This window comes from Moschus berezovskii, chromosome 24, assembly GCF_049115385.1.
Source record: "Moschus berezovskii isolate FMDL1 chromosome 24, NW_MosBer_1.0, whole genome shotgun sequence".
Lineage (NCBI taxonomy): Eukaryota > Metazoa > Chordata > Mammalia > Artiodactyla > Moschidae > Moschus > Moschus berezovskii.
In genome coordinates, this window is record NC_142483.1 from 39,405,925 (window position 1) to 39,419,183 (window position 13,259).

Sequence of the window (13,259 nt, forward strand, 5' to 3'; positions counted from 1 at the left end):
TACTGACTATGTCATGCTTTGTCTTTCCAGGACACTGAATAGTGTCCAATGCTTCCCATTCAGGACCTGAAGCTTCTAATAAGGTGACCAGGTTGTGATCAAAGTTCAGAGACCAGTCGGCATGCTGCTATTTCCCGGCCTGGTCTCCACTGGGGCCAAATACTGACTTAGAGGGCCGGGAGAGACTCAGTCACAGTAGACATGTCCTTTGCCCTGCTCCCGAGCGTGTATCTGCTCACTTGTGTTCATCACTGTCCCTGGATCCTTCTGGAAGTTTCTAGTGTGAAGACACAGATTCAGTCTGACTCAAAATTCAAACAGAACTTGTTTCCCAGTAATCAGTCCCAGAAGTACACTGACTTCCTTACCCTTTATAAGACTTAAATATAAGCACAGAAGGGAAATACTACGTGAGTGGTTTTGTTTTGGGTGTCTTTTGGGGATGTTTAAAACAGGGGTTCCCAACCTCTGGGATCTAATGCCTGATGACCGATGTAATAACAATAGAAATAAAGTGCCCAATAAATATTATGTGCTTGAATCATCCCCAAACCATTCCCTCTTCTCCCCTCCCTGGTCCATGGAAAATTGCCTTCCGCAAAACCAATCCCTGGTGCCAAAAAGGTTGAGGACCACTGTTTTTAAACTTCGGTTTGCCTATAGGTGTGAAATAGACAGTTAAGAAGAAATGACAGGATGACAGGTTCGATTTCAGAGAGTGGGATGTGGCGAGCTGTGTCTCTGCATGTTGTTTGTGTATCTTTCCCCAAGGTCTAGCGATGCTGGGTCTTTGGTTTTGAGAGTTTGTGTGCTCAGCTGCGCGCAGTCTCTCTGCATAAGTTCGTGTTCAAGGCAGTGCTCTTTATCTCTTGCAACATCTTGGCTGCTGGAAGGATAAATGAGTTTTTCCTCACTGTTTCTCACAAGCAGTGAACTGAGGTTCTTTCATGGTTTGTTTTCAGTACCTGCCACTCCTGCTAAGGGAGGAGAAATGCTTCTTGAGGTTTCCCACTGATCACTGAGGCATAATTCTTCTGAAAAGAAAACTTGGCACCCGGAAAGCAATTTCAGGAGAGAATACTTTTCCATGCCATTCCAAGTCTTGTGGTGTGGTGGGGTGAATGCTTTGTGGCAGGGAAACTGAACTAAAGAGATGGGCAAGGATGTTTAAGGGAGTCTGGGTTTGGAGGAGAGGTCTGGGAAAGACCGAGGTGACCCTAAATGTCTATACCCTAGGTGCCTGAGGAAATGATGAGGAGCTACTGCAGGCCACGCCAGCACACGCTCTTTGCACAGAACTGAGCTTGTTTTTTATTTTTACATTTACTTTTTAACTACGGTGTGTGGCATGTGGGCTCTGAACTTCCCCAACCAGGGATTGAACCCTTGCTCCCTGCAGCGGAAGCCCCGAATCTTAACCACTTGACTGCTAGGGAAGTCCTTGAGCTTGTGTTGTAAATGTCAGTTTAGATTTTTTTTTATAATTGACTCCCACTCCTCAATGTTTATGGCCCTGATGAAAGCTCTTTCTATGAGTCATGTCAATATTTTTGTTGATAATTTGTGTATGTGTGTGTCTTGTTTGTGTGTGTGGCGATTACTGGACTATGCAGAGATTTACTGAATTTATGAACATGTTCTAGCACTGCCCTTCCTGACCAAGGTTCTTAAGGGACTGCAGCCTCACTCTTAGTGCGTCAGAATGGTTTAGACCAGGTGCTGAGAGTCTTTCTCCCTCTGCATGGGTTTCGTGGTGAAGGAAGAGAAAGAAAGACAATGGAATAGCATTTGCGTGAAGTGTCTAGGTTGTTGAATTCTTAAAAGGCCTTTAGAGCTTTATGGTATTTATTACTAGGTTTTGTCATATTAATTCTGTTCCTTTGGTACTTCAGCCCCAAGGCCCTGCTGGACCCAAGTTTTCTACCAGGTGTTTCCTTCTGCCTGAACATTGCCTGAGGCGGATTGAGCATGTTAATGTTTCCTAAGTCAGACTTTCCAGCTCCTAATCATTGCAGAATTCTTGGCAGACTTCCCTGCAGTCTTTATAGTCACTGTTTATTATCGAGGGTCTTCAATTTGGAGAATTGGATTCAGTCATGGTTTTGTTAGAAACAAGCCTTACTGTGGTTGGAATACCCTGAAATGAAAGGATAGATGGGGAAAAATGTGGCTGCATATGTCCTGTTTGGCTCAGCGAATTGCCTGCCTGTCACACATGGATTTAAATCTGACTTTTAAGTAGAACGCTTTGGGAAATTGAGCTAAGACAATTCTCAGTGACTATCCCACCCCCCGTCCCGCCCCGAGCATTTCTTTCCATCTAATAATGCTGCATATTTTGCTTTTTCTAGGATTCTCAAGAAAGACATGTCTGACAAGATGTCTAGTTTCCTACACATTGGAGACATTTGTTCTCTGTACGCCGAAGGATCGACAAATGGATTTATTAGCACCTTGGGGTAAGAGCACCTGGTTTCTTATGTGGCAGGGTTTGTTTAAGACATCAGAACATCGGCTTCAACACTGTGATTTTTCTAGGACAAGAATGTTCCCATTTTATTTGATTTTTCCAGCGATGGTTGGAATCACAAATATCAGATCTCATATTAGCCAGGTTTAACCTCATACACAAAAATGCCATTTGCCCATCAGTTCTGCAAGAGAGAAATCTTATCAGTTAGTACTATTAATTCAGAATTGTTGTAACAGCCTCTTCTTTCATATGTCAGAGGGAAAGTGCTAAGTGTATGGGACGAATGTTCAGACTAGTATTTACAGACCCCAGGGAAGTGCTTTCACTTTGTAAAAGCTCTTATTTTTAAATGGTGACTTGTTTATTGTACACGTAGAGACCAGAACTTCTTAAGTGCTTCTCTCTCTTCTTTGAGGCAGAACTTTCTGCTTCAGATCGCTGTGTGCATCTGAAAGTTACAAATGACACCAAATTCTTTAAATCAGATTTCTGGTGTTCTGTTCTTTCTTCAGTTGTTTTTTCCCCCCAAGTCCGTATAAATACATTCCCTAATGTATTCATTTGATTATCTTTTGCCTTCTCCTCCTCCTTCTATTGTCTGGAAGAGGAAATGAGAGGTGAATTAGTCCCGAAGGGCAGACACAAGCAGAATGGGGAGTGAAGGTGGTTATCTCTGTAAGAGTTGTACATGGTCTGTAATGTCTTTGCATGAAAAGGAGTGGTGGGTGGCATTGTGGTGTTTGGCAAGAGCTGGTCTCAAATGTGGGGGCGGGGGAGGAAGGCAACAATTTCTCTAAGAACCTCATTGTCACAGCAGCCAGAACCGTCCTTTTTAATCAGACTTCCTATTTAAAGTATGCTGATTCTCTGGTATTTTGTAAAGTAAGTGTATTCCCAGGCTCTCATTCAGTTTACTCCAGTCTCAAGGAGCAAGTTATTTCAGGTAAAGAATTCTATAGCTCAGCTGGATCTCTCCGAATAAAGATTTTATTTTCAAAATTCATCCAGTAAAAATGAGTGATCCGTGACTGTTTGATCACCAGTCAAGTGGCTTTTTTTTTTTTTTCTGAAGCCTTTTTTAAACCTCTTTATACTAAAGACCCACCCTTCACAATATACCTTCTGTTGTTGTTCAGTCACCAGGTCGTGTCTGACTCTTGGAGACCCCGTGGACTGCAGCGCACCAGGCTTCTCTGTCCCTCACCATCTCCCGGAGTTTGCCCAAGATACCTTCTGTAGCTCTTGGCAGAGTCCTGCTTGTGCCTCTCTCCTGTCCTTTTTTTCTTCTTGGCTGATTCCTTGCTTTTTCCATCTCTAGTTGAATCTCGCATCCTCTTATTCTCCTGCAATAATAAGTAGCAGTGGTGACTCCCTATATGAGTCCTGTCAATGTTTACAGCTCTGTGCTATGTACTGTACATCCACCGTCCCTTTAATCCCCAAACAGCTTTTTACAGTAAGCATTATCATTACTGCTATTTATGGGGGCAGAAATCTCTGAGCATCAGAGAGGTCCCCTGCCCAGGGCTTCACAGCTGCAGACTGAGAACTTCAAGACCAGCACTTCTAACAGTTGCCCTTGGTGGGGCCAACTTCCCCTTCCCAGCTTGTCTGACTGTGCCTCTCTGGCTAAATTTGCTCACCCCCATCCTCATGGTCTGCCCACAACTCTCTATCTGAATGCCTTGTTAAGCCTCAGGCCCACCTTATGCTCCATCTCTGGTCTGTGGCCCTAATATCTTTTAATGGTGCCACTGCCTCTCCAGTCACCTAGGCTCACTTGCTGTCACTTGCTGAATCCACTGTGCCAGCCCCTAAAATCTTAGCACCTCTTTTTCTTCCAGAGCATCTCCTCTTAGATTTCTTATGAGGTACAGAGCTTTATAAGAGTTTTCCATAAGTATTGTGAACAAATTAATAATAAGGTCTTCCCCTTTAAAATGAGAAGTTTGGGGCTCTAGTCTTTTCTTTAGATGAATATTTTATTCCCTTGGTTCTCTGCACATATTTGAAGATAACGTGTAAAAATGGATTTGGAAAATAAAGTTTGACCTCTTTTTCCTTCTCATATTTTTTACATTTATGGAACGCTACTCATGGATGACGATGAGTGACTGCCAATTTTTGTGGAATCAGCATCCAGCGCTATTTATGTAACCCAGTTCCATTTATATAGATGAAAGTTACCTCCACATGGCTTTATTGACTCACTGAACTTTAAACTCACCTAGGGCCTTGGAAAGGCCAAGTGTGTGACATGTAGTGTCAAGAGAAGTGCTTCTCAATCACGTGTGAAACTTGTGAAAAATAAAGATTCTTGGATCCCGTCCTGGAACACGGCTTTAGTAGGCCTGGGGAGGATGGGCACTTGGTATCACTATATTTAAGAAACAAAAAGTCTCATGAACATCTCCCTACTTGGGAATCCTTGAGACCCACTCTTTGATTTTACAGATGAGGAAACTGACACCAGGGGGAGTGAAGTGATACAGTCCCCTCATGCTGCTAGCAGGTAGCTGAAGGCCATCTACGGTTCATTTTCTTCTAACCTAGAATGGGACCCTGTCTCCTACCCATACCTCCTTGTCTGAGAACTTGATTAATTTACCAAGCCCTATGTTGAATTCCAAGGCACACCACCCCACTCCCCACCCCTATCCCCAGCTCCTGCCTACACATATTAGATCTGGTGGCATTTCCTTATTTATACTTGGAGGGGCTCACCATGGGCAGGGGTTTATGTATACACTTTCTGCTCTTGATCTGTGCATGAGCATTGAGGCTATGACCACATGGTCTCTCTTTGTTAATGAGGAGAGCCTATATCTTAGAGCCGAAGGAGGCAAGTTGCTAGACACCTCGATTCATCCACTAAATAGATACTGAGTACCCAGCCTGGTTAGGAAGTGTGCTCACCCTGGGTGAAGGGTGGAACCTTCTGGGTCACAAAGGAGGCACGCTTTCTGTCCTCGGGGATCTTGTCGCCTAGAGTATCATTTGTGTTTCAGCCCGGTGAGATGGGAGTGGTGGAGAGGGACAGAGGCCAGGCAGAGGGAGCCCGGGGCAGGAAAGACTTGGGGTCTTCATGAGAAGATGGGGGTTCTGATTTAGGATCTTGAAAGATGTGTGAAAGAATTTTAGGATGTGTCGGCAGATTTTGGAAAAGAAGCAGTAAGAGTTAAGGCTGGTTATTTAATGGTAACTTGCCTGTGGGATAAGACATAGATTAATGGAAGAACCCCTGGAAAACCATATTAGCTGGGAGCAAGTTTTGTGGCCACTTGAAAAATGAGCCAGTCCTACCAATACCAGTTCTAGGAACTTGGTAAAGTCATGTAAACTCCTCAGAGTTTCAATTTTCCTCATCTGTTCAAACAAAAAAAAAATTTTTTTTTTAACAAATCAGTTGTACAAAAGCATTGTACAAGTCTTATCAGTCAGTTGGAATTTTAAACATGGGGTCTTTATATATAGTTGCTGCTACTGCCAATCAGTCGCTTCAGTCGTGTCCGACTCTGTGCGACCCCATAGATGGCAGCCACCAGGCTCTGCCGTCCTTGGGATTCTCCAGGCAAGAACATTGGAGTGGGTTGCCGTTTCCTTCTCCAATGTATGAAAGTGAAAAGTGAAAGTGAAGTCACTCAGTCATGTCCGACTCTTAGCAACCCCATGGACTGCAGCCTACCAGGCTCCTCCGTCTATGGGATTTTCCAGGCAAGAGTACTGGAGTGGGGTGCCATTGTTATTTATCTGTAATTTTGTACACTTTGCCCACTAGTCTTTTTGAAGCTCCAAGGTTCTCTCTTACTCCCTTGCTTGTGTACGTAGGGTTCCTTCCCTTGAAAATGCTCCCTTCTTCATCCTCCGCCTCTATCTCCATCTCCAATAGTTCCCAGTTTGGCCTCTTCCACCGGCGGCTTCTCAGATAGCCTCAGGCACAGTGAGTTTCTGGCTGTATTTTGTCCTCTTCTCTTACAGCCTGCAGGTGAGATGCTCCTTGTCAGTTTGTCGTTCAGGCTCCTGCATGAACCAGCCTTGAGCTCCCAAAGGGCAGGGTCCTGCCTCCCACCCGTGTTCGCATCCCAGGGCCTCACTCAGCCAGCACCTGGCATGGAGTGGGCCCCTTGGCTACCATTGGTTGGGTGCAAGGACCTTTTGCTATGCCCCCAGCCTGAGCTTTAGTACATACTGTGCCAACGTTGCGGCTTTCCAGGTGCCTCAGTGATAAAGAACTCTTCTGCCAATGCTGGAGATGCAGGTTCGATCTCTGGGCGGGGAAGATCCCCTGGAGGAGGGCATGACAACCTTCTCAAATATTCTTGCCTGGAGAATCCCATGGACGGAGGAACCTGGTGGGCTACAGTCCATGGGGTTGTAAAGAGTTGGACGTGACTGAGCACGCACATGCTGTTATGCACATGCTGAGGTCTCTTCTGGACGTGGTTAAGTGAAAAGAGCCACAGAAAACAGTAGCTTGATGTGTCCATTGCAGAAGCAGTCTTGGACTCTTGAAGGAGGTTTCATTCCCTGGCTGGAGACTAGGGCAGCCTGTTTTGCATAGGAACAGCCCTGAGTATTTGAGTTTTGCCTAGTGCTTAGGGTTTTATATTCTTAGACTTGGTTTGATGCAACATTTATCTTTCTTCTCTTTGCAGCCTGGTTGATGACCGTTGTGTTGTGCAGCCAGAAACTGGTGACCTTAACAATCCACCCAAGAAATTCAGAGGTAAGTTGGGGACCATTCCAGAGTGGGTCCCTTGCCTCATTTGAAAATTCATGAAGTCTGTTGCTGTGTGTAGATATAGTTGGTTTTTTTTTTTTTTTAAGTCAGTCATAGGTTTATTTGCCTACATATTTTTAAGATGTATGAGGCCAGTTTCAGGCTTTCTGAACTCTTAAAATGCATAAATAAGTTCCATGTCAAGATCAGGAAGGCTTGTGATTAGGACCTTCATTTTTTTCTCTTGAATACATGCTGGTAAGTACAAATTCAGTTTAAAGCCTTACACTTGTGTTTGAACAAGTAGGATTTATGGATTGAGTCACAAGGAACATGTGGTATTTCAGAAGAATTTGCTATTCCATTGGGAGCTTTGCTGTCCTTACATAGCTCACCTCGGAGTGAGGAGTTCTTATTATTACACTTATCTTTTTGAGTTAAAAGGCATAGGTGGGACAGTCTTCCTGCTGGTGGCCTTGCACTGTTGGCTTTCTTTGGGGACTTCTTGTGTTTGATGTCTGCCTCAGAAGGTAGATTAGTGTACTACAGGAGGTGTCTAAAATATAGTTGGTATCTTAAAATGAGAAACATTTTGTTGTTATTTTTTGCTCCTATTGTGGTTAACTTCTCAGCTCTGGCTGCGTAGTAGAATTATCTGGGAGAGATATTAAATTACATGGGTGCCCAGGGCCCCTCTCCAAATGAGTTAAAGAATCTCTCAAGGTTGGGGGCTAGGCACTGGCATTTTTAGGGCAGTGATTTTTATTTACAGCCAGGGCTGCGAACCCAGCGGGTTAACTATTTGACTGATGGCCTCTGTCCCAGAGAGTTTAAACCTTGCTGTTTGCAGATTATATCTTTTGAGTTATGACTTCTCTTTGTTCTTACGTGATTTAGAAACTGTTTGAGGTTTTTGAATAAAATCTTCAGAAATTAGAATAAAATAGACGGTTGTTCAGATGGAGAGAAGCCATTTGGAAGGTGTTTGGTGTTGTGCTGCATCCAGTTGGCATGAGGCTGCCAGAAGCATGTTTTCACCTAGGGAGGGGTCTGGTGGGAGTCTGTTTAAAAATAAAAAATCATTGGCATAAGCCTATACACCTCTGTTGCCTTTTTCTTCTCAGTTCCTTCTCCATGTCACCTTCCAGAACAGAATCCTGAATGCAACAGAAAGATTTGATCCAATGATCATAATCACTCATAGAATTAAGCCCTTCCTTCTGAATTATATAATGTGCTGCAGTTTTACCATTAGAAGAGCCAAGCATGGGGGACTCCGTGCCAACATTGAGTATGGCCACACTCATACTGTGCTGAGGGCTCTGCCAGCCTTTCTAGCCGATGGAGGGGGTCTACTCTCCCTGGGAGGGGATTGAAGCCCTGGAAGGTGGAGGTTTAGTAGGTTGTCTGGAATCATAGAGTTGTTGATGGATGGAGTAGGAGCTGGGATTCTCAACTTGGGCTGAGAAATCACCCAGGGGACATTCAAAAACACCCACTTTTGAATTCCACCTCCAGAGATTCTCATTTAACAGGGTATTTGAGATATTTTGAAAATTCCCTGGTTAAGTCTCCCATGCAGCCTAGGTTATGAACCACTGCTATTAGGGCCTGAGCTGTAAACTCGTGGCTTTATTATGTAGCGAGAAGCTGGTCCACACAGTGCTTTTACAGTTGGGACCAAGTAGAAGGGATGTGGAGCCTATTGCTTGCGTCCAGTATGAACTCCTGTCCTATTCTGTACCCAGGCTCTGGGAGCTGGGAAAGGAAGCTGAGAAAGATGTTAGCATACTGTTTAGAGTTAACCAGTGACTGTCTGAATATAAGTTTAGAACATTAAAATAAACAAGATCACAGCCAGGGGAAGTCAGAAGAGATGTGTGTTTTCTTGGCACCAGGATAAAAGTGCCTGGTTCTTAGATGTATATCTGGTGGCTGACTGAAAGAGATTTTTTTTTGGAGATAAAAGTGACAGTCCTGTAGAGGCTATTTGGAAAGAACCAAACTGGTAACCCACACCAGTATTCTTGCCTGGAGAATTCCACGGACAGAGGAGCCTCGCAGGCTACAGTCTTGGGGTTGCGAAGAGTCGGACATGACTGAATGACTTTCACTCACTCACTCAAACTCTATTTATGGCCTGGCTTGGGGCCACTGGTGGTCACGTGACAGTGACTTGATTTGTTGACTGTCTTTCCCCATAAATTAAAAATAAAGTGTTCTAGGTTGTGAGGTTCTTTGTACTTGTGGGAAATCTGGTTCAAAACATGCTTTGCAGCAGGCTTTGTGAATGTAGGTCACGGCTGCCTAAATTCCTTGTGGTGAGTGGGAGGCCGTCTACACACAGGTGAGGGGCCCTGACCCATCTCCCATTGCAACCACTGGAAGGTCTCTTCCTCCCTGGAACCATGGCGATGTTTTCCAAAAAGCAACCATTCAATTGTGGTGTAGTGTTTGAAACATTTCTCTCTAAAACAGGGAGAAAGATGTTTCTTTTGAAAGGGATTACTGCCTTTCCAAATACAGATCCGTTTTGAAGGTTGAAGTCATTTTGATGTTTAGAAATGGTGCGTTGGGCAATTGGGTGGCATTTCTTGTCCATTTCCTTGCTGTGCCAGTGCACCCTGAAATTTACCAGACACATGGAAAAGTGAGATGCTGGCGAGCGGCTAGTTAAAATGATGGAGTCTTTACCTGAGCCATCAGCCAAGCTATATGTAGTCATTTGGGTTTGCTGTTGCTTCCTTGACAAGTTACTTCCTATATTGAGAACCATCATAACTTGTTCTTAAGTAAATGGAAACAAAAGGCCAAAGAATCGATGCTTTTGAAATGTGGTGTTGGAGAAGACTCTTGAGAGTCCCTTATACTGCAAGGAGATCCAACCAGTCCATTCTAAAGGAGATCAATCCTGGGTGTTCATTGGAGGGACTGATGCTAAAGCTGAAACTGCAATACTTTGGCCACCTCATGCGACGAGTTGACTCACTGGAAAAGACTCTGATGCTGGGAAAGGTTGGGGGCGGGAGGAGAGGGGGACGACAGAGAATGAGATGGCTGGATGGCATCACCGACTCTGTGGACAGGAGTTTGAGTGAACTCCGGGAGTTGGTGATGGATAGGGAGGCCTGGAGTGCTGTGATTCATGGGGTCGCGGAGAGTCGGACACGACTGAACGACTGAACTGAACTGAACTGAAAGGCCAATTGATGTAATACTCCCTGTGGCTTCTGACTTGGGGTTTTAATTCTGGGAGCTCCTCTTGAAATCTGCCAACCTAGCAGTTAATAACATCGGCTGGAGGATCGGGCTGCCAGGGTTCAAACCCAAATTCTGCTAATTCTTAGCTCTGTGCCCCTGGACAAATATGTAACCTCTGTAAACCTTGGTTTTCTCATCTGTGAAACACGTGATGGTATTAGTCCCTTGCTCAAAAGGTTATTGTGATGATTAAATGCGTGATCCAAATTTAGTACTGATGGTCCTTAGTTAAGGGTTTGGGAAGCCTTAGTTACTCCTGTCTTTTCATTCCCAGTTCTCAGTACAGAGCCTGATCCTCATAGGTGGTGGCAGAAGAGACAGAAATTGTATGTGAATGATTATACGGTTCCCCTTTTTGTCTTTAAATGCTTTGTGGTTAGCGGTGTGTACATGGACCACATGGATTCGAAGCTCAGTGTTCCCGTATCCAAGCTGAGTGACCCTGATCGATTACTTAAATTTCTGAGCTTATTTCTTTACTTATGAAATGGAGGGAAAAGAATTCCTTCCTCATAAAGATATAGGAAGGAAGGTAATATGGCTAAGGAGCCAAACAGAGTACTTGGGTACACAAGGCTTGCTCAAGTGACTGGAAGCTGTTATTTTTTCACGGTAGATGCTGATGAGTTAAACTGTTGAACACACTTGCTTCTGATGAGTAAAAGTACACTTCCAAGTAAATTGCTTTCTTTGCAATTCCTTTGAATGTATACTCTGCCCTTGACGTTGTTGTTGGTAGGAAGAAGAGATTGGCTGCAATTCTGTTTCATGGAAGCCAAGGCATTTTCATTATCTGAATGAATTTTGGACCATGTTCTTGTCCTCTCAGTGATGAGAACTGAGGTGTAGAATCGTTCAATTACTTTAGTCCTTTTGTTAATGTGGTACCATTTTAAAGCGCCTGTGTCAGTGGAAGGTAAGGCAGAATCTCTTCTCTTCCTCGTGGGTGTCATTTTGCCCATAGTTTGAAAATAGAGAAGGCAAACATCAGATTGAAACTGGGAATAGAAACTTTGTGGTTAGTGATTTCCTTTCTCTGGATTGTCTTTTCCTTTTCATTCCCACCCATCCCTTCCCTGTCCTAAATACACTGGCATCTTCTACAGAGAGAGATGGACGCTAACAACCATTGTCCATATCCATCCTAGAAGCTCTGCTGCTTTAAATTGAACCTCCAGTGTTGTTGGAGTAGAAATAACTGGGGCTTCTGGGAAACAAGATCAGCTTTGGTGATGATGATGACATTTACTGTGTAATCCCATTTTTCATATCAGGGAAATTGTCCAGTTCTTGCCCTCAAAACTTGATCTTCTCCATTTAGGTCAAGAAGCTAACTTTGACCTCACATTCTTGATCTTGTACGGACACTATGCTATCAGTGTTCCCAAGGTGTGAGAGATTTTTAATCTTGTAGTTAGACCTTTAGTTTTAGAAGAGAAGCTGTTTTGAATGGTAACTCAGAATTAAAGATGTGGGGAGGAGCTTGGGCAGGGAAAGGTGAGGAGAAAGGAAGCATTCTGATATCTTTGGTGGCTCATAGGAACTGGGGAAGAGCTCAGAAATCAGGCTGAAAGTGTGCACATTCTAGATCAGCATCTCCCTTGTCCTCTGTGTTTCCTCTCTCTGTCCTAATCAAAGTTGGTTTCAAGCGCAGCAATCCACTATGTTAATGTATCGTGAAAATGAGTCAAGCATTGAGGTCCTTCTGTGTTCCAGTTGTTGATGGTCCTCCTGTGTTCCAGGCCATGATGATGAAGAGAGTTGTGATGACTTGAACATAGTCTCCCTGGCTTTCAGGAGTCTTTCCAAGTGTCACAGAGATGTAGACCCACATTATAAGTAACAGTACCAATTACTAGGGGCTTCCCAGGTGATGCTGCTGCTGCTGCTGCTAAGTCACTTCAGTCGTATCCGACTCCGTGTGACCCCATAGATGGAAGCCCACCAGGCTCCCCTGTCCCTGGGATTCTCCAGTCAATAACACTGGAGTGGGTTGCCATTTCTTTCTCCAATGTGGGAAAGTAAAAAGTAAAAGTGAAGTTGCTCAGTCGTGTCCGACCCTTAGTGACCCCATGGACTGCAGCGTACCAGGCTCCTCCGTCCATTGGATTTTCTAGGCAAGAGTACTGGAGTGGCTTGCCATTGCCTTCTCCGCCAGGTGATGCATTGGTAAGGAATCCACCTGCCACTGCAGGAGATGCAAGAGACACGGGTTTGATTCCTTGGGTTGGGAGGATCCCCTAGAGAAGGAAATGAGAACCGACTCCAGTATTCTTGCTTGGAAAATCTCATGGACAGAAGAGCCTGGTGGGCTGCAGTCCCTGGGCTCAGTGAGAGTCGGACGTTACTGAGCACACACGTTAACACTGATAGAGCATTTACACTATGCAGTCCATTGATAGAGCATTTCCATTTCCATTGTGCGAGGCACAATGTGGATTCTGTCTTTTAATCTTTGTAACCTTCCTATGAGGTACATATATTGGTGTTCCCATTATATAGATGAGGAAATGGAAGACCTGAGAAACATGGTCAGTTAAATATCCCTTCTTAGAGTGATTGTTATTCGTTCCACGGACATTTATTGAATGCCTCCTATGCACCAGCCGTTTATACTCCAGGGAAGAAAGATACATGCTCAAGGAAGTCAGTGCCAGTTGACAGTTAAAATCTTTAAGAAACATGTTGAGAGTGATTTGTTGTCCACATGACAGCTGTTTATAAGGGAGCAGAGGCCCAGCTGGTGAAATATCCTTCTATAAAGTACGAAAGTCACCCCTGTTATCTAGTAGTTCACTGGGGCAA

The 13,259-nt window shown here is 44.2% G+C and overlaps 1 protein-coding gene across 1 annotated transcript in view; it reads left to right on the forward strand.

Annotated features, from left to right (window-relative positions):
- The window catches only part of ITPR1 (inositol 1,4,5-trisphosphate receptor type 1), a 360,426-nt gene that overhangs the window by 24,009 nt on the left and 323,158 nt on the right, over positions 1-13,259 (forward strand). The window contains exons 2-3 of the mRNA XM_055414365.2: positions 2,352-2,459; positions 7,129-7,199. Coding sequence (XP_055270340.1) covers positions 2,368-2,459; positions 7,129-7,199 — 163 coding nt within the window. The 5' untranslated portion in view covers positions 2,352-2,367. The remainder of the gene's footprint in view (positions 1-2,351; positions 2,460-7,128; positions 7,200-13,259) is intronic.